We start from the raw sequence: 27,033 nt of genomic DNA on the forward strand, positions 1-27,033 counted from the left end.
CTTTAGAAATATTTACCAAAATATGTGTCATAGATATTTTTAACAAAAAGTAAATACTTCACTATAACTCATGACTTATTGTGTATGCGGAAATATGATATACATCATTGTATTAAGCGTAAAATTCTACATAAGTACTGTCACTTTTATTCTAATAGCTTGACTTGAACCGAATTTAGAGCAAAAAGTTTTAAAATGGTAAAAAATCGCAATTTTTCCTGAGTATATATATGGAAAAAATGCCAAAAACGTTCTGATCTCCAATTTCGTTCAAACCTCGTTATAATACATATTTTACAGTGAAAAAAACAATAACATCACTTATATTGGCCTCAAGCATAATGCTTTAGAAATATTTACCAAAATATGTGTCATAGGTATTTTTAACAAAAAGTAAATACTTCACTATAACTCATGACTTATTGTGTATGCGGAAATATGATATACATCACTGTATTAAGCGGAAAATTCTACATAAGTACTGTCACTTTTATTCTAATAGCTTGACTTGAACCGAATTTAGAGCAAAAAGTTTTAAAATGGTAAAAAATCGCAATTTTTCCTGAGTATATATATGGAAAAAATGCCAAAAACGTTCTGATCTCCAATTTCGTTCAAACCTCGTTATAATACATATTTTACAGTGAAAAAAACAATAACATCACTTATATTGGCCTCAAGCATAATGCTTTAGAAATATTTACCAAAATATGTGTCATAGGTATTTTTAACAAAAAGTAAATACTTCACTATAACTCATGACTTATTGTGTATGCGGAAATATGATATACATCACTGTATTAAGCGTAAAATTCTACATAAGTACTGTCACTTTTATTCTAATAGCTTGACTTGAACCGAATTTAGAGCAAAAAGTTTTAAAATGGTAAAAAATCGCAATTTTTCCTGAGTATATATATGGAAAAAATGCCAAAAACGTTCTGATCTCCAATTTCGTTCAAACCTCGTTATAATACATATTTTACAGTGAAAAAAACAATAACATCACTTATATTGGCCTCAAGAATAATGCTTTAGAAATATTTACCAAAATGTGTGTCACAAATATTTTTAACTAAAAGTAAATACTTCACTATAACTCATGACTTATTGTGTATGAGGAAATATGATATACATCATTGTATTAAGCGTAAAATTCTACATAAGTACTGACACTTTTATTCTGATAGCTTGACGTGAACCGAATTTAAAGCAAAAAGTTTTAAAATGGTAAAAAATCGCAATTTTTCCTGAGTATATATATGGAAAAAATGCCAAAAACGTTCTGATCACCAATTTCGTTCAAACTTAGTTATAATACATATTTTGCAGTGGAAAAAAGAATAAAATCACTTATATTGGCGTCACGCATAATACTTTAGAATTATTTACCAAAATGTGTATCAGAGATATTTTTAATAACAAGTAAATACTTCACTATAACTCACGGCTTATTGGGTTTAAGGAAATATTATATACACCACTGTATTAAGCGTAATATTCTACATAAGTATTGTCACTTTTATTCTGATAGCTTGACTTCAACCGAATTTAGAGCAAAAAGTCTTAAAATGACCTATTTTGTTCAGGCCTCATTATAATATATATTTTTTGGTGACAAAAATAGTAAAATCTTTTATTTTAACATCAACCATAATGCTCTGGAAATATCAGACAAATAGTCTTAAGGACTGTTAGAACTTGGGTCTCATAGTGATGTAAATTATGTAAATGCAATTTAATATAGTACAAATATTTAAATATTTACAATATTAATTAGTTGTTACCATAACATCTAATAATGAGCTACATATAAAAGCATTAGTCTAATAGAACAACTTAATAGAATTTACTGAAGAGTACTTGAATGTTTAAATCTTTAAACCGCCACCATAAAAAGTAGTTTTATCGAATTTTGTAGAGCGACACGACAAGAATTTCGAAGGGAAACGAACACTGTTTGATAATAAAGTTAAAAGTTTTATAAACTTTCGTTTTGCAAAACCGTTTCCGCATTTTTAATGTATGTAAAGTCATGTGTGGGCCACGAGTTCTCTCGTGTTTGCCTCCAGAAAAGATTCATAGATCAGAGGTAAATTGGAAAATCGACTTTTCCTTCAACGTATATTCGTAAATTTACATTAAAAAAATTAATTGTACTTTCTTTTGAGAATTTTGTAACGCAGGTGCTCTCTGATATTATAATTAGGTAGATTTAGGCGTTGTAACTGTAATATCTAGTCTAGTAATTATTGAGACATTATAGAGTGGCCAATTGTTGTTTCATTTGTTGAATTACGTGTTATGACATATGATATTGCCGGGTATATGTGGTTTAATATATTTTTAAAATTTTCTAATTAATTATCGGTAAACTTTGGTGGCCAAACGAACAGGCAGAACCTCAAGTTTTGGAACGATATTAATAGTGATCCATTACCAACGTCGCTTTTTTGAGAACTTTACATTCGTAAGAACCATGAAGAGCTTCCTTTTGTGAGAAAAAGTAATACTCAAACTAAGTACTATGTTATATAGTAACAGTTGGAATGACTTAAAATTATTCATATCATTACTTGACATATGAATCTGTCAACAATGTTGTCATTATAGATGACAGGAACTATAGAAACATAACCTATAGGTCAGACAGGAAAGTTATTGAGCTATATGCAGGGTTGCTAATGCTAATTTATTAAATTCTCTAAATTAGGAAAAAGAGTCCCCTCAAAATTAAGTTAAGAAATAAAACAAATCGCAACCATTTGCATAATATTTATTTTGTATCTTTTCACAATATGGAATAAATGTAAATGTTAGTTAAATGTAAACTATAATGTAGTGTTACACTTTATTTCATATTTTTCTTGCATGGCAGCTTGGCACGGATGCTCAATTTCTTTAATGGAAAAAAAGACACTACAGTATCTATATTTAGTCGATTGCGGTTCACTGTTTTTAAATTACCCCAGTAGCATTCACCATCAATGTTATCTTCATGAAGCTCAAGCCAATGTTGATTAAAAGCCAGCCTAGTATGCTCACGACTCGTTACATTCAATTTATCAGGTCTATAAATTAATTTTAAAGCATTTACAACAGATGGCGTTACAGTGTCGCTTACAAGATTTATTTTTTATTGTGTTAATTCGTGAAAAAATGTTTTTAGTGCGTTGATCTGCATTTGTACCGAATAAATCGCATTTGCGGGTCGTTTTTTTTTTTGCTAAAATTTGTTGAAAGCTTGGAAAAAGTAGTGGCTGTTCGTGGATACCGATTTATCACGATAAAACTTTTAGTCAACATTTAGTATATTAGCACAGGATTATAATGCCATAAATCCCCATTTGATATGAGATTCCCCACGTATTGGGAAATTCCTCACAATCTGGCAACTCAGGATATATGTTAAACACAAGCAGCCAAAACAATATTTGATTTTCTATTTCCGGTTAATTATATTGTCGAATAATTTAAAATAATTCTAAAAATAGAGCTGGATCAAGTCGAATGACAAGCCAGCGAAGAGAAATATAGAAAATTCTAGAAATTTAAATATATAAGATGGGTTGGCCGAGCGAACACGAATATAATGAGGTTTGTCCGTTTCAAGTATCTTCCCTATTGAGACTCAGGCGTTCAGTGAACAATGATTTCGCCCCCCAGAGGATATTGCCAACTTGTCTGTCCTATCTTTTCAGACCGAAACACAAAACAATGAAATCGGAAAGCTAAAAATCTTATTGCAATAATATCTGCACGGAGATATTTTTCGGTTTTATTTTTATTTCGATATGATATACGAGAATAACAGGCACAAAAAACCTAATCTCGAATTATACAGAAATCAGACGTCTCCAAAAAAGGCATCGTTATTTCCATATTACTTATCGTCAGAAATCAAATAACAAAACATCAAAAAATCTTTCGCATTTATTGTTTTTGCTTTTATAATTTCGATCAAAAAAATGTAATACTCCGCTATTAAACCAGGAATACAGTTTCAGCTTATTGTTCACTCGAATTTTATTTAAATTTGTTTAAAACATATAGCTAATTTTTTTAATAATTATTCAATATAGCAATCTAATAAGCTATTTTTTTGTTAAAAAAATTAGAATTATTATTCTACATGGACACTTTGGGCTTAATATATGTCACTATTTTTAATGTTCACTGAACCTTACTAATAACTTCACTAAACTAGATCAAGTAGATTTACTTCTTTAATATTTTGACTAAGGCATCACTATCTAGCAGCTGAAGAACTGCAACATTGATGTTGTGATGTAGTGTCTTCGATATAAACACAATTTAAAGAATTATTTCAGAGGAAACTGTTGAAACTCTCTGAAAACAGAGATTTTTGTTTAATTATTTTATTTATATTATAGTTTTGTTGTATGTCAGCCAAAATGAACTAAAACTCAGAGTTGATGCGGCAACATCGAGGATACGTGAGTTCACTGTTTTATTGAACAGTGAACTCACAGTGAACAGTTTATACATATCATAAAACATTATTTTCATCAACCAAAATCATATAATCCCTTAGCACTAATATGGTTGTCGCTACAAGGGTCTAGTTACGACTGTATCATAGTAAAATTAAAAATTTTAGTGGATTTTATACCGTGATTGATGTAACGCGTAGGGAAAAAAGTCTTATTCCCTTTAAAAAACCTGGATTCCCTGGATGGCTAACAAAAAATCTCATATGCGGGCGGTCAATTTTCGAAGTAAATATACCTTTCAAATGAATATCTACACAGTCAAATTTACTTTTGGCCAGTGAAAACAGGTGAAAATAACCGAAATGGCCGGTATGCGTATTATAGGTCCATACCCTTAAAATGTACGATATTAAAATTAGTCCTAAAATTACGTCTTATGGTAAAGAAAGGCCCTGTGTGTTCTATCGTTAGATCTAGACTGGGTGCTTAGCCTCTTAATTAATTCATACCCTGTCGTACTAAAACCAACAGCCTCTGTTGCATTTACTAAATTTTGTTTTTATTTAAATAGGCTCCCTTCGGACATATCGTTTTATCGTTTGAAATTTGCCAAAATTCGCTTTTACTTTAATTATTATTATATATCTTCATATATGAATATATTAATCACCGTTAAATTAAAAAAAATCGTAGATCGAATGGAGCAATGGCTGGTGAGTATGATAGTTCGGTTAAAACACCAATTTGTTAAACATATATTTTTCATTATGTTGAAGCAAGTACAAACAAGTATAACTATAGTACAAGTAGTGTAGTAATATATAGGATCCATAAAATATAAATAAGAAGCTTAGTAGCAACAATATTAGCACGATCATTATTATCCATAATTTGGTTCATCATATTTCATAGGTAATTTTTGATAAAATATTTATTCATATTATTTTCAGTTATTTAGCGAAAAAGAAAGGTATATTAGTAAATTTGAACAATATAATAAGTATCTATTAATACAAGTTTAATTTTATTTTGAATTCAGTTTTAATTTTTAATTAATGATCCTAAAATAATGATAGTTGCCAGAAAGATACATTATTTAAATATATTTATCAATGAAATACGTACAAATAATCAACATATTTCCCCATAGGTTTTTGATATGATGCAAGAAACCAATTTTTTCACAATTTTACTTGGTATGATACACAGTTTCTTTATTTTTCGAATGCAAATTTTAATACTAGATCAGGTTTTTTTTGTCAGCTGTATTAATATTGTTTTTTTCTTAAAATATTTTAATAATGTACGTTTTTCAATGGAGTATATTCAAAGCCCATGACAAGATCTAATAAAATTAATTCTCACTATATGCAATGGTACGGTTTTCAACAAGTAATCATTGGTTAAAATGCACCAGTGGTCCCATTACGACAAACTGACCAATCCTGTTCCTAACTTCTTTATTATAGGGAAAGAAAAAGCTTTGAAGCCACAAGGACAATCAATTATAGAAAACGGACATCTGAGAATGGATGTAAAGATCTTTATCCCCATAGTATTTTGAACAATTGGCGTCGAGAAAACTCCGAACGTGTGGGAAAAGGTATTATGTAGTTTTTGCAATTTCCCGGTGAATCTTTGAGAGTTTTTTCGTTTAGGAAAATTTAACTTTTCCTTCAAAAAACTTTATTGCTTTACATAAACTTTCTAACTAAGTGAAATCAATTTTTTGTATGGACGTCGACACTTTTTTCAACAACAAAACTCGTATTTATTTTATTTATTAATTTTTTGTTCTGATTTTGCCATTTTAAAAGTTTTCTCTATTAATTCATGGACATGAATTATCAATGTATACGTTGAAAAACCTTCATACCATACAAATTGTTTGTTAGAAAATAACTCAAAGGATCAAAATCTGGCCAATAAAGTGGAAAAGGGAAATGAAAAATAAATTTCAAAATCGTAAATATCATGAACTAGTTTTAGAAATCAATAGTTTAGTTACTCTAATAATAACTTGACAATGACTGAATGAAACTTATTATATATCATCCAATGCTGACAATTACCAAGACAAGGCGATGAGAATAGAAATAACTAAAGGTAAGTATCTACATATATTATATAATTAATGTAGGATATTATTTTGATATTATTAGATATAACTGTGGAAAATGCTATTGTAGAGTGTAAAAGAATTGTGTGCATAGATATGTGTGTAACTGTTCAGAATATACTTGAGAATACTAAGGGAATACAAACTGTCTTGCAGATATGGAAAATGTAATAGGAAGAATGCAGTGATTAAATCTAATTTTATCAAGAAAAATATACACAGGTAGTAACAGAAGAAACTCAATAGAAAAATACAATAATATCAAAATGACTTAACAAAAAAATCAAAAGCAAACTATAATAAGAATATTATCAAATTATATTTGACAACATTTTCATTTCATTATTTTATTTGCATTAGAATTTTATTATATGTAATGAAAGCTGATGCGGCAACATTGCGACGTTTTGACGTCATATAGGGTTTTTAAATGTCTTCATTAATTAATAAAAATAAGGATGTAAAAATATGGTTGGGCTATAAATAAATCGATATGCAAACAACACAGAAATATTATAATTAAGAAATGAACAATAAAATACAAGAAGATTTGCATATTAAGAAACTAGATTGTGTTAGATTTATCCGAAAACTCTTTTTTTATGAGATAGCGTTGATTACCACAGTATTTCTTTCACGGAGGGCGATGATAGTTTCATTAAAGGGATGCCATTAGGGCTTTTGTTGAAATCCAAGTCCCTTAATACTCGGTGATTTGATATTAAAGACATCACAAATAGCGCTTAAGTAAATTTACATTTTTTTCAACACATTTTATTTATCGGCTTCCTTAGTTCTCTCGCATTTCTATAAATAAATCAGCAAATGTTGAAAATAGAGTAATATTAATAATGTCATAATTTAAGTGGAAAAAAACGCTCATGCTTATTTATTTTACGAAATAAATATTTTTACTAGTTTAACATTCGACGTTTAATTTTATTTATTTTGTCTGGCATTCCTTTGATGCATTTTTAGCAATTCAAATTTAAATTAAAGTGAATTAAAAGTTTGTCTCACTTCACGACACTATATAAAAGCATATTTATGCAACCTTATATACACGGTGTCCTTTGAGGAAGTTTGTAATTGTGCCTTACTTAATTATGAAGAAAATAATTCTATTATTAATTTCAAATATATAAAATTCAATTAATTAGAAGCAATTTAGAGTCAGTATAAACTAAATAATAACTTCAAGTTAAATATCTTCAGTGGGTGCAAAAATGAATCAAAAATCAGATCATTTTTATAAAAATATATAATTTTTATGTACAATAGTTCAATGTGTGTGTGTCATTACTGATGTCACACCTCATTATATAAATAATTTTACACTTATAGCTATCCAAGTCCCAGTATGGTTTTATTTGCTCCTGTTATTTCTGATATACATTTTTTGAATCATTTAAATGTTGATTAGAGCGAATTAAAATTTTTATTGAGTTAAAATTATTGCTTATAAAACCAATTTATTTATTATACTACACAATAATAATATTTTTGTTGTTATTTACACATAGACAACAATACTACTATCGTCAGTAAAATGTCATCATGAGAAACTTGAAAATAAAGCAATATTGGTAATGTAAAACATTAGGCGAATATATTTTCAGTTATTTATTTGATGAAATAAATATTTTTCTTAAGTTTTACTTTGATGCATTTTTATCTATTATGTTTTAGCTTAAAGTGGATTAAAAGTACTTTTAAGTTAACTACACTGTATAAAAGCAAGTTTATGTCGACTCGAACACAATAATAATAATTTTTTGTTGTTATTTACACACAGAAAACAATAGAATGGATGGAATACAAGGAAAACCAGTGGTAAGAAAACGTTGCTCCAATATAACTGCCATATTAGCATATAAATGAAACGGTTGGCTAGAATAACACATTTTGTATGTTACCACTTCTTATGTTTTTGTATGATTTAGATATAAATTTTCATTTCTCCAAAAGATACTTTATTATTCATAAAATTTAAATACTGTCGATATTACCATGTAAATGACAAATTAAATTTATGCAAGGAAAACAAACCAAGTTGGATTTTTTTCGGTTACAATTATTTTTTTTAGGTAAAAATAGATTACAGTAAAGGTACATTTTACATTTTGTTTCATTTCTCTCTCGGATAAATCAATGATTATTGACTTTTAATTAGGGAAATGTTTGATTTGACCAGAATGGAAAAATGTTTTCATAACACAGCGAACAGTTAATGCTAATCTGTCGAATTTGCAGGTTCCTAATCTAGGCCTATGAAATCTCATGTCTTCTATTCGATGAAATAAGTTGGGATCTCTCTCAGAGTGGATTTTGTAGCCAACAAGGCTAATCTGAAACGTGCAGAGAATGGATAGATGGCTCTATATAATTTAGCATGCAAGAATATGTGCTAAGATGCTCGAAATCATCATTACCTCTATAATAAAAATCATTATCTTATTATAATTATATGAAATTTTTAAACATTATTAATTTAGGACTCTTAAATGTATTTTTAAAATTAGTTTATCGAATATTTCACCATTTTTAAATATTAAATTTATTATTTTCTTGATACCGTGACATTTTGTTTTGAGTTTCCTAGGATGGCATGGTTAGAAGATGATTATCATATATCTATTAATTATGACTAAAGGACTTTGAATAATTATTTACTCTAATTTCAATAAAGGCATGATATCTAGCAGTTTTATCAGCTATCTATTGTCAGTGGCGGCTCTTGCTAATATTTCTAAAGTATTGTGTATAAAAAAACGTTTTGATTAAGTTTTGATTGATTTAAGTTTTGTATTCATTTTGTCATTATGTTGCAGTTACTATCTTATCTAGCAAATTAACTTTAATAAGCTATTGGTTTTAACCCTAATTTTTTACGGTTTAAAATTAGAAAATTCTAAATATTCTACTACAAACACTTTGGGTTTAACATTTATATTGTTTTTAGACTGTTTTAATACTAGTTTTATTTGATAACTTCACTGAATTAGATCAAATAGTTTTACTTTCTTTAATCTTCTGACTAAATACGGTAAAAACAGAATAACAACTATAAACCATCCCCTTCACTCACCAGATCTAGTAGTGTGTGAATATTGGTTACTTTTGAGCTAAATAAAATTAGCATAAAAATGACAAACTGAAAACAACTTTCTCCTAACTCGCCACATTTGGTGATGTCTGATTTTTTATTATATTTGAACTTAAATAAAATATGCAAGGAAGAAATATTATTCCTATGGATTGTTTTAGGTATAAAAAATTCAATTTTAATTAAATGTTTTATTCAAAGCTGTGAGAACGTTAAAACTAATCGGTAGAAGTTAAAAAGAACGATTAAAATGTATCGTTGTAATGTAAGAAGTCATGTGGCAGTTTGTGTTAAAATTGAATACACTAATAACAAGTACAAGTCGGTACAAACAAGAAAAATGTTGGGGAAGTCGTTAAAACAAACGTCATAAGTACGTTTCGTCTTGAAGTTTCCCCTTTAGCACAACCAATTTCATCGTATGTGACTTATTTTATTGCTGGCCACTTTTAAAACTAAATTGACCCTAGAAATAAGACACATGCTTGCGTTTATTCAGTACATTTCACTTAACATAATTATGTTGTAGTTCTTTTAAGTAGTCGAACGTTTTAATAGGTAAATTTTAGCAGGAAATTCAAAAACGTAATTGTGTTATTTAACGGTGCCTTAGCTAGCGGAGGTTGCACATTTTATTCAGAATCTGGGTCGGTGTAAATCACACTTTTAGAGTTGTTTTCTTGAGGGCAAGATGAAAAAGGTTTAACAATTTTATTATCGGATATTACTTGAATTTGCATACTGACTATTCGAGGAAATGCACTTGTAATTTATTACCTCGACAAAACAGTAAATAACATTTTACGACTATCAATAAATTGATGAGACTGTCTCTAACAAAATATTTACCTTTTTTATTTTTTTAATATTAATTAGTTTGAACGGTTTTCAGGATTACTTTTAATAAAATTTTGTGTTAAGCATTTGAAGGAGGTTTTAATTTATTGTTTTAACTGGAATTAAGCGAGATTTTGTGACTATAGTCCAACTGATTATAATAATGGAACTCAAACTCAAAAAGACAATGCATGGGGGCAGAAATTCATGGAAATGATTCAGGAACAAGATGGTAGGTCAAGATCTATCAAATCCTTGATCCGTAATCATCTGGATTGACAACCATCGACAATGAAAACAATAGGATTAGTATGATGATGAAAAATGATGCCACCTAAGCAACTTTTTAAACATAACCTAGTAATCAACATCTGGATTTTACTTTTAAAATTACAGTGTTTAGTGGAAACAAAAATAAAACCATTAAAAATATCACCACTACTGATAGGCATGCAATTTTGTACATGAGTAGTCCACATGACAAAATCATTAAAGGTAAACATAATACGGCATTATTGGACCAGCTGAGTGAAGAAATAGAGACAAATCATCCTGAAAGACTTGGGTGGATGAAAACGATGGTCAAATAGAAAAAGTTACGATTGAAATTCATGTCATTTACCACATAGTACAGATCTAGTTTCCGGTGACCACTGCCTACATAAATATGGTTGAAATGTAGAAGTCATTATTAAGATGAAGCCTCATTTAAAAGCAAAGATAATACTTTTAAAGGAAATTATTCTGATGAGTGCCAGTCCAATCAAAAGATTAAAATAGAATCACACAAATTGTTAACTGAATCGATAGTGCAGTATTTTCATAATTCTATTAAATTATATTAAACAAAAATACTCATTTTTATGTTCCGTTTAAATCAAAGTTTCAATCGGCTTTTTAAATTAATTTATACTGATCCATCTTCATATTTCCCATACGAAATTGCATTAAAACGATAACACGACATATATTTATTTGTTTTAATTTATATTGAGATTTCTTTTTATTCAATTACATATAAAATACATTATACATTTATTTTGCATTATAATGGACATTATAAAATACACTGAAGCGTTTACTTGTTTTTAAATTATATTTATTATAATTATATTTCATGGACGCATGGGACTGTTTCACATAATTAGAATTAATAAATTATTTTTAAGCAAATTTCTTTATTAATTTGTTGTCGATATTTTCGGAAAAATGATTAATTGTTATATAATTTCAGACCAAATTTTCAATACAATATTTTATTTAACACGTATCTAATTAGTTCGCTTAAAATTAAGATAAATTTTCAAAACTTCGTAACTCCAACTTGTATATCTAATAGTAATGCCTATTCATAAAACCTTCAACTTTGGAAACCGAAGATTCCAACAATATGAAAATGTATAGAAAAGTTGCTGTAAGTAGACGTTAGCTTGCAATCTTATTATTTAAAATTTGGCAATTAATTAATAAGTATAGCAAAAAGTTTTATTTATTTTTGAATAATGTAAATGTATAATTCAATATTTAATTTTTACGTTTAAATTATAGGCACTCGTGATTATTTCTCTAGTACTAATATGTCTAGTACTAATTCTAGTAGAAATACATTTTGATAACTTGTGTTATTAATTTCATCCTGTATATACGTAATAGTTATAATAAACAAAAAGTACCAGAACAATGCGTAACATGTATATACGCAACTATATAATTCGTGATAATAGTTTTTTTTATTTTAGTTAGATAATTGTTAATGTTTTTGTATAATGAGTTAGTTTAAACAATGGGCCAGCTAAAAGAACAAAATATTTATCAATTCCATTGTTTGTGTTTCGTATTAAATTGTATAATAACTGAAAAATTCCGCTATCATTCAATTTAAATCATGTTAAACGCGATTTATTGTATTTTTCCAACGATGATAAATGCAAATAATGAAACTAGTCCAATTAAGGATAATTAAGGACGGTGAAACTTAAACACGGTAATATATAAGAACTATCCGACGAATATATAATTAAATGAAATAGGTTTTTCGTAATAAGGTTTTTTGGGCATTTATATTATATTATTCCCAACATTATTTTTGTAAATCCAATAATTGAATACAGTAATTGGTTTCGTGATATTAGGGAACTCATTTTATATATAATATATGTTTTTTAATAATAATAATATATGATATAATGTTCACGTAAGTTTGTTGTAATGTTTTTTATTTATTATAATCAACTTAAATTATCACCATTTCTTTTAACACTTATTGTAAGAGTTTATAATATATAATTTCGATGAAATATTATTACTTTTTTCTATTTTAAGTTTCAGATAGGAGAAATGTTTAATATTGCATATATATTCAGAGATATTTATAAATTATGCCAGAAAAATATCCATAATTTGTATCATAACATTGAAAACATTAAAAGTACACAATCGCACAGTTAATAATAGATGCGGCATGAAATTCTACATGAATATTAAGAATATCATAGGGCGCTATCAACTTAAATTGATTTTATTTCTACATTATTTATTTCTGTAAAAGACATCTTTTGAGAAAAAGTATAAATCTCTGTATAGGAATTGTGGATATATAAACGACAAATAAAATGTTGGATTCAGCATAAAATTCTACATAAATTTTGAAGTTTTTGTTTGTATATATAACTTTAAATTATTTATAAAATGGTCATAGGTAAGGAAAATTGGCTAATATTTTTTTTCTCTCCGATTAGGCTAAAACCTCACTATAATATGTATTCTCCGGCGAAAAAAACTATAGAAGCATTTATTTTGATGTAAAGCATCACATTTTGAAAATATCTCGAAAAATGTGGCAATATTATTTTTTTATAAAAAATATATATTTTGCTGTAGCTCGAAAACTGTAGGAGATATTGAAATAATTCGGACACCACTGAATTCACCATCAAATTTTACATAAATGGTGGTATTTTTATTAATTTATGTTAGGTTAATTCGGAGCTACAGTAAAAAATCTGAAAATGGCCAAAAATCGCAATTTTTCCTGAGTATATATATGGAAAAATTACAAAAAAAATTTTGGTCTCCAATTAGGCTAAAACCTTGCTTTATTATGTATTTTGCGGTGAAAAAAATGATAATACCATTTGTTTTTAAGTTTAGTGTCAAGAATTTAAAATATTACCTCAATTATGGGAAAGAAGTTTTTTATAAACAGCATATATTTCTTCAGATTTATTACAATAACCCTAAAAGTTTTAGTCATAAGGAAATATATCAAATACCACTAAATTCAGCATTCAATTCTGCATAAACGATGATGCTTTTATTAATACATGTCAGTTCAAACTTAAATTATATCAGGTTTTTACAAATTAATATATAGTTTTCGCAAACCAATATTTGAAGATAATTCTAATTATTCACAGTAATTGTTGATATCATTCCAATAATAAGTACGCCATCATACTCAGCATAAAATTCTACATAGAAGGTAGTTGTTTCAGTAGTATATCTTCAGTAAAAGTGAAGTTACATCATATTTTAGAAATTTTGTTTAAAGTTGAATGCATAACACTATTCAATAAAAATGATAATATTGCTCATAATTATCAAGTTCTCCAGCCTAAGACACTGGTCCATCGTCTCTCCCAGGTTGACCAACCGACCTTGCGAGTTGTATCTTCGGCATTCGAATAGTATATATTCGATAGACAGTGAGGAACCACATTCGACGCACAGTGGTGGACTTCTTCCCTTAATGAGAAACTGATGTTTCTGTTTGCAGTGACCAATTCTGAGAGGCAAGAATAAGCTTAGTTGCGTCTGATGATGTTAGTGGTGTTAAGGCCCTGGTAATATTCCTTTTTCACCTCCCAAAGCTTGTTGTGTTCTGTTAAATCCCATCTGAGTTGGTTTGGATGTCTAAAGATTCTAGTAGAGTGGTGGCTTCATATTTCCAGAAGAGGAAATTTTTCGTAAGTGATCCCTCCCTCTTCTTGTCTAAGTAATCCGTTCTTTCATTTTCAATGATCCCAGAGTGAGAAGGGAGCCACATAAAGGTGATGGTTTTGCCGCTCCTTTCCAATTTAGAGGTTAGTTCACGAATAAGCACTCCTAGCGAGTGTAGAGGTAGATATGGTTGGAGACATTTTAAGGAGCTCATTGAATCGGAGGCGACAACTAATCATTTGTCTTGCACATCTTGTACTGAGATCAGGCCCTATACGTGGCAAATAGTTCGGCCGTCAATACACTCGATGAAACGAGGAGCCTGAAGTGTCCTTCCGACATCACGGATGTGCTGCCTCCACGTAGTCATTGCTCTTGGAACCGTCCGAGAATTCGAAAAGCTGTTCAGGATATTTCTCAGTCTTATATTGATTGAACTGGGTGCTGATATTGCTAGAGTCAGAATTATCCCTTGGTAGACTCCTTATGGCGATATCTACAGTCACCATGGAGGTAAACTATCCTCGGATGTGTATATCGGTGGAAAAGTCAGCGATAAGCGACTACAAACTGCATGGAATCTAAGACAAGAGCCCCTGTGTTGCTCTCTAGAGGGGTTAAGTTTGGTGCTTGATGAAAAATGCTTGACGAGCCATACTAATCTTGTCTGTATCTTTCCAATTTTAGTATATTTACCGGCAAAGCAAGTACGTACAGTGACAAAGAATGACGCAAAATTTTAGAAACAGTAAATAAAATTAATGTAAGAAAAATAACACTGAAAATATTGGAAATACATTAGTCCCACCATCATCAATGGATTTAACATGAAATTCTATGTAAATATTGAAAATAACATTAGTCGTTGTTGGCTTAAATTGATATTGTATTATATTATTTTCTCCATTTTTGTTTCCAATTTGTGAAATTTTTCACATATTTCTGTGTTCATCAAGAACTTACCTCGTTTGGACTTATCTCGTTATGTATTTTTCCATTATTAGTGGAGTTTAGACGATTCGAATAAAGATAATAAGACAGAATTTCCTTTGGCTATAAAGTGGTCTGTTTTGAGATTAGAGGGTTAAAAAATGAAAGCAGTTAAAGAATGAAGTTTAATAAGTAAAAACTTCTTGGGGCGCGGCAATAAATAAAAAAGTTAAAAAACATTTAATCCTTAAATGAAAAATGGGTGGCAAAGTGATGAGGAAAACCGCTGTTAAGACTGAACAATTCTCTTAAATTATAAGTTACAAACATTAATTTCTTAATTAACAACTGTGACCTCATAAGTTATTGTTCATCTGTTCCTACAGATCTCGGGACAAAAAGATGAGAACTTGCTGCTGTTCTCAGTAATTAATTGCGATACTTTTGACAATGCAGTTTGCCGATTATACAACTACCTCCAACCTGGATGTCTGGATGCGTCTCTCGTTTTACCTGAACCTTTAATTCACATTAAATTATTTTTGTCTAAATTTCTTTACATAGAGTTTTTTAATGAATGAAACAAAGCTGTTTGTTATATATTAACGAAATTATTTTCTCTTTTATTTTAAAGGCCGTGTACGCCGCCATTGTACGTTAATAGGTTAATTGAAAAATCGCAGGCCTGACACATAGATGGCGCTACTAAAATTAAATCCATATGTTTTTTAGTTAGTCCTAACCTTCAAAAGACGCGTGTATAAATTTGATAGCTGTCTGATCATTAGTTCGTGCATTTATAGCATTCTGAGTGAAGCCACTTTTGTTACTGTGAAAAAAAATGGATAAAAAGGAATTTCGCGTGTTGATAAAATATTGCTTTTTGAGGGGAAAAATGATGCCGAGTTTCTGGACACTGCACCCTGGAAAATCAACCATCAATGATTGCGCAGTGGACGCCCGAAAGAGGTTGTTACCAACGAAAACATTAAAAAAATCCACAAAATGATTTTGAGTGACCGTAAATTGAGATTGAGTGAAATAGCAGACACTCTAAAGATATCAACTGAACGTGTACATCATATCATTCACGAATTTTATATGTATATGAATATTATATGTAGGTATGAGAAAGCTGTGTGCAAAGTGGGTGCCGCGCGAGCTCACTTTTGACCAAAAACAACGAAGAGTTGATGATTCGGAGCAGGATCTATATTCAGGATTCCTTCTATATTAAAATGTCTCAATCAGCAATACATAACAAATGTGAGTTGCCCGACCTACGATCAAAATTATAGCAGACAATCTTAAAATTGTCAAAAAATCACAATATTTTCTTTAAATATATAAAAAAATGCAAATAAACTATCGATCATACTCTATTCATTGATACACGACTCCATTTATCTTTAAATTCTGCATATATAGTAGAACTTTTATTAAGTTATGTGAATTGAAATTGAAAATATACCAAACCCCTTAACGTGTATTTTGTAGGATAATGTAGAAATAATATAATGCAATATCAGTTACAATTCACAGTATGTGAAATGAGATTCTCAGTATTTACATAAAATTTCATGATGAACCTATTGACAACTAACATTGTACATCTAACACTTCCAATATTATTTTGAATAATATGGATTTTTTTCTTGTAAAAAATTTATTTCACGTTTCTAAAATTTGATGTCATTTTCATTCCACACTAGATATATTTATGAAAATACCACTATTTATGTAAAATTTTATACATATTTTAATGGTATAATTGCAATTTAGAACAGTTTGATATTTATGAAGAAAATTGTAATTTTTATTAAATATTGCTTTCAGCCAAATCTTAAATATACTTCTAAAATAACATGTACTTTATATTTAACCAAATATATAGCAGCAAAACTATTACCTTCTATGTAGAATTTAATGCTAAGTATTGTGAAGTACTTACTATTGGATGGAGATGGAGATGGAGAATATTGTTTTACGAAAAATATAGATTAGTTTGTAAAAACATGATATCATTTAAATTTGGATTCACATGTATTGGTATAAGTACAACTGCTTATGTAGAATTTAATATTGAATATAATGGTGTATCATATATTTCCCAATGACTAAAAGTTTTAGTGTTATTATTTAGTTTATTTTTGCCCCAAAATACATAATATAGCAAAGTTTTAGCCTAATTGGAAACCGAATTTTTTTTTGAGATTTTTCCATATATATATTCAGGAAAAATTGCGATTTTTGGCAATTTTCATATTTTTTGCTGTAACTTCGATTTAACTTAACATAAACTAATAAAGCAACAGTCATTTATGTAGAATTTGATGCTGAATTCAGTGATGAACGAACTATTCCTGTATCTCCAATATCTTCAAAGCTATAGTAAAATTTATCCTTTTGCTTATAAAAAATGATGTTCTCAAATTTTTTGATATATTTTGAAAACGTGATGCTTTACGTCAAAATAAATGGTTTTATGTTTATTTAGTTGGAAAATTTATAATATAGTGAGGTTTTAACTCAATTTAAATAATTTTTTTTTCAATAAATTTAGCGGAATTTTGTACTCAATCAATACATTTAAACGATAATTTCGATCGTTAATTAGAAATATCGGTTAAATTCATTGATGATTCGACATCTATAGTATATAAATCTACAAGGGGTGTCTCAATAAGTTTCTGGAATAATATATGCGAAATCAACCGCAGAGTTAGGGCGATTAAAGTTTTGCAGTTATTTATTATCAATTATAATAAATTCGCATTTCGTTAATACCATTTAATTAAATAAATGTGTTTATCATGATCCAAATCGTCGAGTCAAGTAAAAAAAACTTCGTAAAAGTAATAAAACTACAGAAGTACGTGATTGATAAAAAATATGTAGTCATTCTGATAGCAGACAGGTCAGGTACACATTTTTCATAAACGCTATGTATAAATTTACATTGATTAAAATTGTAATTTCCTTTGAACTGGTTGGCAACCCGTAACGGGAATATAAGAAATAAAACGATCCCGTAGCCAGCTTAAAAGGATCAGAAATTATCTTGTTAATCACGAAGTCTCCCTAAATTTGACGGTGGGTAAAATCAAAGGGAAAAACCTACCGACAACATGCAGGTAGCCGAATTGGGTTTTAGCGGTAACTGTGTTAATTTGACACATATAGCGTCCCTTATCCTCTTCTTGCACGTTGCTAATATGTAAAAACCAAGTCCGGTGCTTGTCGTGGGACACGCTGATCCTTGGGTTCCTCGTTATCACGTGATTGTGAACAGTTAAGATCGCGGATTGTTCAAAGTGCATCCAGGCCACCTGAAAAAAAGGTTTATTTATCAATAAGAATCAACCACAAGGCACAAAATCTTTAAAAAAAGGAAAAAAGGCACATAGGACTGTATTGGAACAATATTCAATTGACAATAGTAGCAATAGATATTCACAAAATCAATCACCTTTAATAAAAACAATGTCCTGTATTAATCATTGATTACTATAAATTGGAACAAAATTCAATACGAACTACCAACTTTCCGAAACTTAAGAAGCTTTAATAGAAAAACACTGTATTAAATATTTCTTTTTGTAAATAATGTAATATTGATTCATTTAGTCTTAGGCCTATGTTGGAGCAAAATTCAATTGATAATAGTAATAATAAATGCTGCGTAGTGGTAAAGGCGACAGGACGGTCCACTTACTGCTGCGGTTGTCGCGGACTCGAATCCTGCTGGAGCATGGTCGTCAATTTATGTTTGTGATTGTTAAATATTTGTGATCCTCCTAGGCAAGAGTGCAAAATTCGACAAGGAAAATGATTCCAGTCACGCCAGTAACCAGGCTGGGTAAGACCGGATGTCTTCTGGGATAATGCAGAGGACCGTGGTTCGGAGCCCACGTTAAAATATAGGTCCAGTCTAGATAAACCCCTAGTTGGTAAGAGGAGACTTTAAAATATAAAAAAAATGTTCATAAAATCAATCACTTTTAATGAAACAATGCCCTGTATTAATTATTCATTACTCTAAATAGTTTAATGTTGAAGTTGTTCAGAGTTACGCCTGTATTGGAACAAAATTCAATACACTACCAACAACCATAGATTTTTAAACAATTCAAACATTAAAAACCTATCATTAATTAATTAGTTTTATAAATACTTTAGCACTAATTCGTTGAGGTCTAGGCCTGTACTAGAAGAACATTCCACAGTTCAAGAGCAACTATAGATTATTCCGAAACTCAAGAAGCTTTAATAAAAAAAACACTGTATTAATTATTTCTTTCTATAAATACCATAATATTGATTTATTGAGACCTGGGCCTGTATTGGAACAAAATTCAATAGACTAATAATAACAAAGGATTTTCCAGAAATTCTAGTACTTTCAATACAAAAACCTTTTATTAATTAATTCTTTCCTTGAAAAATATAATATGGATTCGTTGAGACCTAGGCTTGTATTGGAATAATATTCCACAGTTCAAGAGCAACAATAGATTTTTCCGAAACTCAAGAAGCTTTAATAAAAAAACACTTTATTAATTATTTCTTTCTGTAAGTAACGTAATATTAATTCATTGAGACCTGGGCCTATATTGGAACAAAATTCAATAGACTAATAATAACAAAGGATTTTCTAGAAATTCTAGCACTTTCAATACAAAAACATTTTATTAATTAATTCTTTCCTTGAATAATATAATATGGATTCGTTGAGGCCTAGGCGTGTATTGGAACAACATTCCACAGTTCAAGAGCAACAATAGATTTTTCCGAAACTCAAGAAGCTTTAATAAAAAAAACTGTATTAAGTATTTCTTTCTGTAAATAACGTAATATTGATTCATTGAGACCTGGGCCTACATTGATGCAAAATACAATAGACTGATAATAACAAAGGATTTTATAGAAATTCTAGCACTTTCAATACAAAAACCTTTTATTAATTAATTCTTTCCTTGAATAATATAATATGGATTCGTTGAGATCTAGGCTTGTATTGGAACAAAATTCAATAGATTAACAGTAACAATGCATTTTGAAGAAATTCAAGGGCTTTTAATAATATTATTTAAAATATATTTAAAATTATTATTAACAATTAACAACAGTTATATATAGGAATAGAGTACAGCGGGAAAATATTAGATATTTTATGTATAATATAAAATTAAAGGCCCTCTATTTATCAAGAACTTAATCAAGGATTTAATTTTGCAAAATTTCGTTGAGAGGCGTTTCGTTCGTTTTCGTTTAGGGCTGCATTGATACAAAATTCAATTGACTAACAACAACAATGGATTTTATGGAAATGCAAGCACTCTTAATGTAAAAATTTGTTTTATATTTAATACATCATTATAATAAGAATTACGTATAGGAATGGAATAAAGTTGGGAAATATGAAACATTTTATGTATAATATAAAATTAAATGTCCTCTATTGAATGTGGGTTTATCAAAATGGAGAATTTTAATACATTGTTCGTCGTTTATAAAGAAGACTGGCTTTTTATTTCCAAAATGATTGTCTATTTTATGAGACCTAGATGACCCTCATTGGATTTAACAAGCCCTATTACACCGATTCACTTGGAACAGTGTCTATATTGCTAAAATTTTATTTCCACTTAAAAATAATCCGTTTATTTTAGTTTTTTTTCGCTGATTTAAATGAAGTATTTACCCGGGTACTTCATTATATAATAAAATAAATATTGACACCACTATTTTATAAATATTTGCCGGGGAAAAATTGAATTTGATGTAGCTCCATTATGGAGGTTCACAGATGAGAATACAACCAATTTTAAAATATAGTTGCCGAAACTTTTTCCATTACATCGAACAAAACTAGTTTAGTTATAAGGTTATCCACGTTTCAATATGGTATTGTTATAAGAATATTAGAGAAAAACATATAATAAAAAAGTAACTGAAGAATTTTAAAGAACAATATGTTTCATATATGCTTCATTAATCTGAATTATACGAAATATGGAGATCCCAATATCAAAATGACGGTCTAGCATTGATGGGAATACTGTAACAAATTGAAAAACTATTGAGCCAATTTCGATGAAGTTGAATTAAACATAATGTAGCCGGCGAACAACTTTCTTGAATAAATATAAACCAAAATGGACAATATTAAAATGCGAATCTCTTTCAACTCCGAAAGTTCGACGGTAAGTTAAGTGTTCCGATTTTTCCCTATTCCTTACAATTCCAGAACTTTCAGAACAACTAAGTTATTGATAAGAAACCCCCAACCAAAATAGTAAAAGACTGTAATAGATTGTTGCTTAAAGTTTAAATATAAAATACGAGAACCATATAAAATTCTTCTAACAAATACCTATTTTTAATATAATATTTCATATAATTTTATTATATCTTAATCATCATAATCAATCATAATCTGTAAGAATATTTGTTGTTTTTTTTATCTTATTCCTTTCCTTCTTTATCTAGTTCTTGTAATTACTTATAAATAATTATTCCCTTTTTTATTACATTTTTTATTCCCTATTTATTTACATTTGAATGTTCCTTATTTCTCATTATTTCTACATTTTAATTTTTCTCCTTCTTGTTATGCGTTTTTAGATCATTCCTTTTTATTACTCCCTCTATGTCCATCTTCTGTATTATTTTCTATTTTCCTCTCTGTCCAGCATTAATAACTTCTTATTTATAATTATTGCTCGATTGCCTTGCTCCTTTTATTTCTGTTAGTTATGGTTTTAATAATACAGTCCCTCTAGTCTCTAAATATAATTGAATTTTAATTTTAGTTTATATCCTCTATTTTATAATTATTGATAGATTGTCTTGCCTCATTATTTCTGTTAGATATGATTTTAGCAATATAGACATGTTTCTCTAGTTTCTTTATATAAATGTCATTGCATTTTTATTTCAGTTCCTTTTAAATGTTTCTTATTTCTCAGTATTACTTCATCTTAAATTTGCTCCTTCTTGTTATACGTCTTTAGATCGTTCCTTCTTATTACTCTCTCATTGTTTTTATTTTTATTCTGTACCATTTTCTTTGATTTCTATTTTTTTTCTCTCTCTCTATCTAGCCGTTATAACTTCTTATTTATAATTATTACTCGATTGTCTTGCCCATTTATTTCTATTGTGATATTGTTAAATATTCTTGAATTTTTATTTCAGAACCTTTTAAATATTTCTTACTTTTATTTTTTTACTTTTGTCAGAGCTGGTACACGTTTTAAGATCATTTCTTCCTGTTGTTTTCTCTTTGTTCTTTTTATCTTCTCTATTTGTCCTTTAATATCTCCTTTTCTCTTTCTGTCTCTCTTTTTTCTAACTTCATATCCATAATTATTGTTCGATTTTCTTATTTTTTTATATATGGTTTTTGGCAATAGAGATATTCCTGAATTTTTATTTGAGTTCCTATAAAATTTTTATTATTTTTTTTGTATTTCTATTCTTTTTACTTTTGTGGATTCTTTTTACTATTTCTCCTGTAATATTATATCATCTGAATGTATTGGCCGAATATTTATTATGGGTTTTAATTAGATATAAAGTACGTAAACGAAATATGTATCAATAAATAAATAAAACATATCAATTGGGTTAGTTAAAATAGATGAAGCTAAACAGAACGAAATAAAGAACGTATTTTTTAGCAGTCCGGTTTTGCGTTTTTTTTTCGTTGTTTAGTAACGCAATCCACTGAATTAAATTACAATAAAACAACAAGGGATAATGCATTTTAAATGTGCCGTTTCTTGTTGTGGCGCGGTGTGGAGATTTTAAAGAAGAAAAGCCAAAAGCATCTCGTCTCAGTGTACAACAATGGGAGATGGGAGCAAACGTAATGATGCACCGGGTGTCTGTAATGTGGTTTCCCAATTGCGGGAACGCTCCCTCTAAACCGTATTTCCTCAGTCGCTAACTCAAAATTTTAATTAATTATTATTCCACGTGCGTTATTGTATATAAATTATGGCGACCGTGAGCCATAACACTATTTGATATCTCGCGTTGTCCGCACTTTTAAGGGATTGAAAATTACCCTCGTCCCTCCTCGTTTTTGTCAATCAATGTTTCGGCCATTTTAACCGACGCATATATCATAATTAATCAGCTACCTACCCCCATCATCCCTTTTAATATACACTCGTACATATTTTAAAATTGTACTTCCTTCTTTTTAACTATATTACTGAAACTGTAAATTAATTTCACACTATTTGCAGGAGATAATTCATAAGATAAAGGGATTGGACAAAATAATAAGAACAGCTGACGTATACATAATATTGTGGAATAGACTGGTTAAGTGTCTGAATAATTTCCAACAGAATACCAGGTGTACCGGAAAGTTATTACCGCTTTTTCTAACAGATATCGCTAGGCTTAAGTATGCAATGTTATGATTTAACACATATGTGATTTTAATCCACTGACATCAAGTTTCAAAACTATACATGTTATATTTTCCGAAAGTAGCACCATCATAGATTTATACCTCTTTAAAAATGCCGTGATTATAAAGTTTCGTGATTGAAAATGTGTTACTTTTCTTATTTAACCAAAAGAAATAAGACTTTAAAAGTCATCGTTTTCTAGTAGAAACTTACGGTGAATGTTCTCTAACCGGAAAAACACGAGAAGAGTTTCGAAAATTCTAAATTGATAATTTCGATGTACAAGACAATAAACCGAAAAAATTTGAAGATGTAAAACTGCAATATTTATTGGATGAAAACCCGACCTAACTCAAAAACAATTGCTAGAAGTAGTAAATGTGACTTAAGAAATCATTAAAGACCGATTACGAGCAATGGGGAAAATCCAAAAAATGGAAATCTTAATCAACATTAATAGATTAATAGAATGACAGCAAAATAGAAAATCGAAAAAGCATCTGCGAAAATCTGCTGTAAATATAGGATCGGAAGTCATTTTTGCAACGAATAGTGATGAAAGTCGACTTATTTCGAAAACCCGTAGCCGAAAAAATCATGGTTATCACCTAGCGAAGCCGACAGATCCACTCCAAGGCCAAATCGTTTTGGCGTGGTGTATTACGAACTGTAGAAAGCTGATGGAATAATTATTAGTGATCGCTACCGACAACAAATGATTAATTTGAACCATGCATTGAACGGAAAATGTATAGAATAGGCCCGAAGACACCGTAAAGTAATTTTACAGCATGATAACGTGCCGTCTCATAAAGAAAAACGAATCATGGAAGCGTAGAAAACACTTGGCTGTGACATATTATCGCACCCACAGTACTCTCTAGACTTTGCCTCGTCTGAATATCAACTTTTCGCATCAAAGGGGCACACGCACTTGACGCATATTTGATCAAGAAATCTTTCCCAATGGACACCCTATATAAATTATAAAAAAATAATTCAAAGATATTCACTCTAATGTTTATTATAATATTTGTAATATAACATTCTTTAATATGTTTATACAAATGTATGTCAAATTCATAGAGAGTATACCATAATATTATGTTAAAATGAATATGTTTTATCATTAAATTGAAATCGTTTTGATTACTTTAATAGAATCCTATTAACTAAGGAATTTTTTGACCCGTAAATTGTAATTACAATGAAAAATCATTTAATTTTGCCGATGTGCGCTTTGTAGTCAGCTGAACATATGAATCATTGATTGTAGTTAATGGGATACCGCCAATAAATCAGTTTTGGCAGTAAATGTTTAGAATTTCCAGATCAGTGAGACAACAGGAATGGTATGTGGAAATCGGTCTTAAATAGCAAATCGCATACACGCAAACATACATAACAAACCATTTTACACCGTTTTAGGCTTATCCCGGCGAATATGCTTCTAGTATTACTAAAATGAAGCTGGTCTAAAGTGGAACCCCCGCTAAATCCATAAGAATTAATTATTTATAACGTCTATTTGCCCTCTGCTATTCCAAAAGACAGATTAACTTGGATTAACTAACGTTGAGTATAAAAAGCTGTGTTTTATTTACATTTCGTAGTATCTGTTTCAATATAATACTACTATATACGTTTTTCTGGCTATATATAATATTTTTAGCGGCATAATCTCTAAAATTATGAAATTATTAGACTGTTGAATGTGATACAAGAAGCTTTTTGGCACAGGATTTGTTATATAGTTCGTAAGCTTTCAGCCAAAGTTTATGCAGTTAGGTCCAGTTATTTTTAAAGTTAAATTTATATATTAGTCACTTGTTGAGCATATATGAATGTTTTTATAAAAAATAATGTATATAATAAAATATGTAAGTGTAAAATATTGTAAAGTGTAAAAACATTTATGTTTGTTGATTAGAAAATGTTTATATCGCAAAACACACACTTTAAAATTAATTCACAGCCCTTATATACTTCCTCTCTATAATTTCTATAATATATGCCTTAGCGTGATAATAAAAAAAAACGGAGTTGATACATATATAAAAAGATATGCAGACAAAAAAGTATCAAACTAAAATAAATCAAAAGTTCCACGATTTTTTGTCGCCCTCGTGGGCATAGAAAATATATTCTGCACATTATTTTATTTTTCTCGTTTTTCTAATAGTTTTAAGGCGTGTATTCTCTGTCTGTCGCTGGCCTTTTGTTTTCAACAAGCGACAGTCTTATGTGATCTTTCTCCTCTTTTCCTGTTGTAGCGCGAAACAAGATGGGGCGTGCATAAAATGTAGGCCAGACCGTAGTTCGATCATGTAGACTTTCGGATCTGAATGCATCTTTTCTGAAATAACTGTGTTCCACTTTTCGGCGGTTTTGTTGAATTTTACATATATTCGATAAATCCCACATATATTCTACAAACATAATTTGTGGGTGTTAACTCGCAATGTTATATAATCAAATGAATAATTTCATTAATTAGCCTTAATTCAACTTTTTTCAACTCAAAATATTAGTATTAGCTGCAGATTACATTCCATATTTAAGCTGGCCCTTAGAATGTGTGTTTATCTATGTATATTACTGATGCCGAAATTTATTTATGATGAGGCAATTTATTATTATTATTTATTATAGCAATCTCTTAAATTAACACTAATAAGCTATATGTTTTTATCCTAATTTGCTAAGATTTTAAAATTACAAGGTACTTATTCTACGATAGACACTTTGGGCTTAACATTTGTCACTGTTTTAAATGTACACTGAGTTTTACTAATAATTTCACTGAACTAGATCAAATAGATTTACTGTCTTGAATTTTCTGGCCAAGCCATCACTATCTAGGAGCTGGAAAACTTCAACACTGATGTTCTGATGTTCTCTGTTCATGTCTTTTGGCATAGTCCTTGATAACTTTGTTGACACTTTTAACCTTCAGGTCCTTATGTAGACGGTCATTACAAATGTACCATGGGTCATCAAATATACCTCACAGTACCTTGTTTTGGAATATTTGTATAATATTTCTATTGTTCTAGCTCCAGATCTCTATTGCTACTCCAGAATACATTTTTAATTACTAGTAATACAGTTTTTCAGATTTTTTCTTAACGTGTTACTTCTGCAAGGGCGATGCCAAGATATATTGGGCTGTAATTCTATATGGGACTACATGTTGATTTATATATACTGGCTTGTGCT

The 27,033-nt window shown here is 29.3% G+C and overlaps 1 protein-coding gene across 4 annotated transcripts in view; it reads right to left on the minus strand.

Moving 5' to 3' along the window:
* LOC143197109 (lachesin) overlaps positions 1-27,033 on the minus strand; it is a 157,103-nt gene that overhangs the window by 63,933 nt on the left and 66,137 nt on the right. For all 4 annotated transcript variants that reach the window (XR_013005929.1, XR_013005928.1, XM_076405280.1 and 1 more), the window contains exon 3: positions 18,507-18,714. Coding sequence is in view for 2 of the 4 variants with exons in the window: in XM_076405280.1 (XP_076261395.1) it covers positions 18,507-18,705 (199 nt within the window). In the remaining 2 variants the exon portion in view is untranslated. The remainder of the gene's footprint in view (positions 1-18,506; positions 18,715-27,033) is intronic.

The sequence above is a fragment of the Rhynchophorus ferrugineus genome, unplaced genomic scaffold, assembly GCF_030347505.1.
Source record: "Rhynchophorus ferrugineus isolate W39M unplaced genomic scaffold, kcgeb_rfMv2 rfM5, whole genome shotgun sequence".
Taxonomy (NCBI): domain Eukaryota; kingdom Metazoa; phylum Arthropoda; class Insecta; order Coleoptera; family Curculionidae; genus Rhynchophorus; species Rhynchophorus ferrugineus.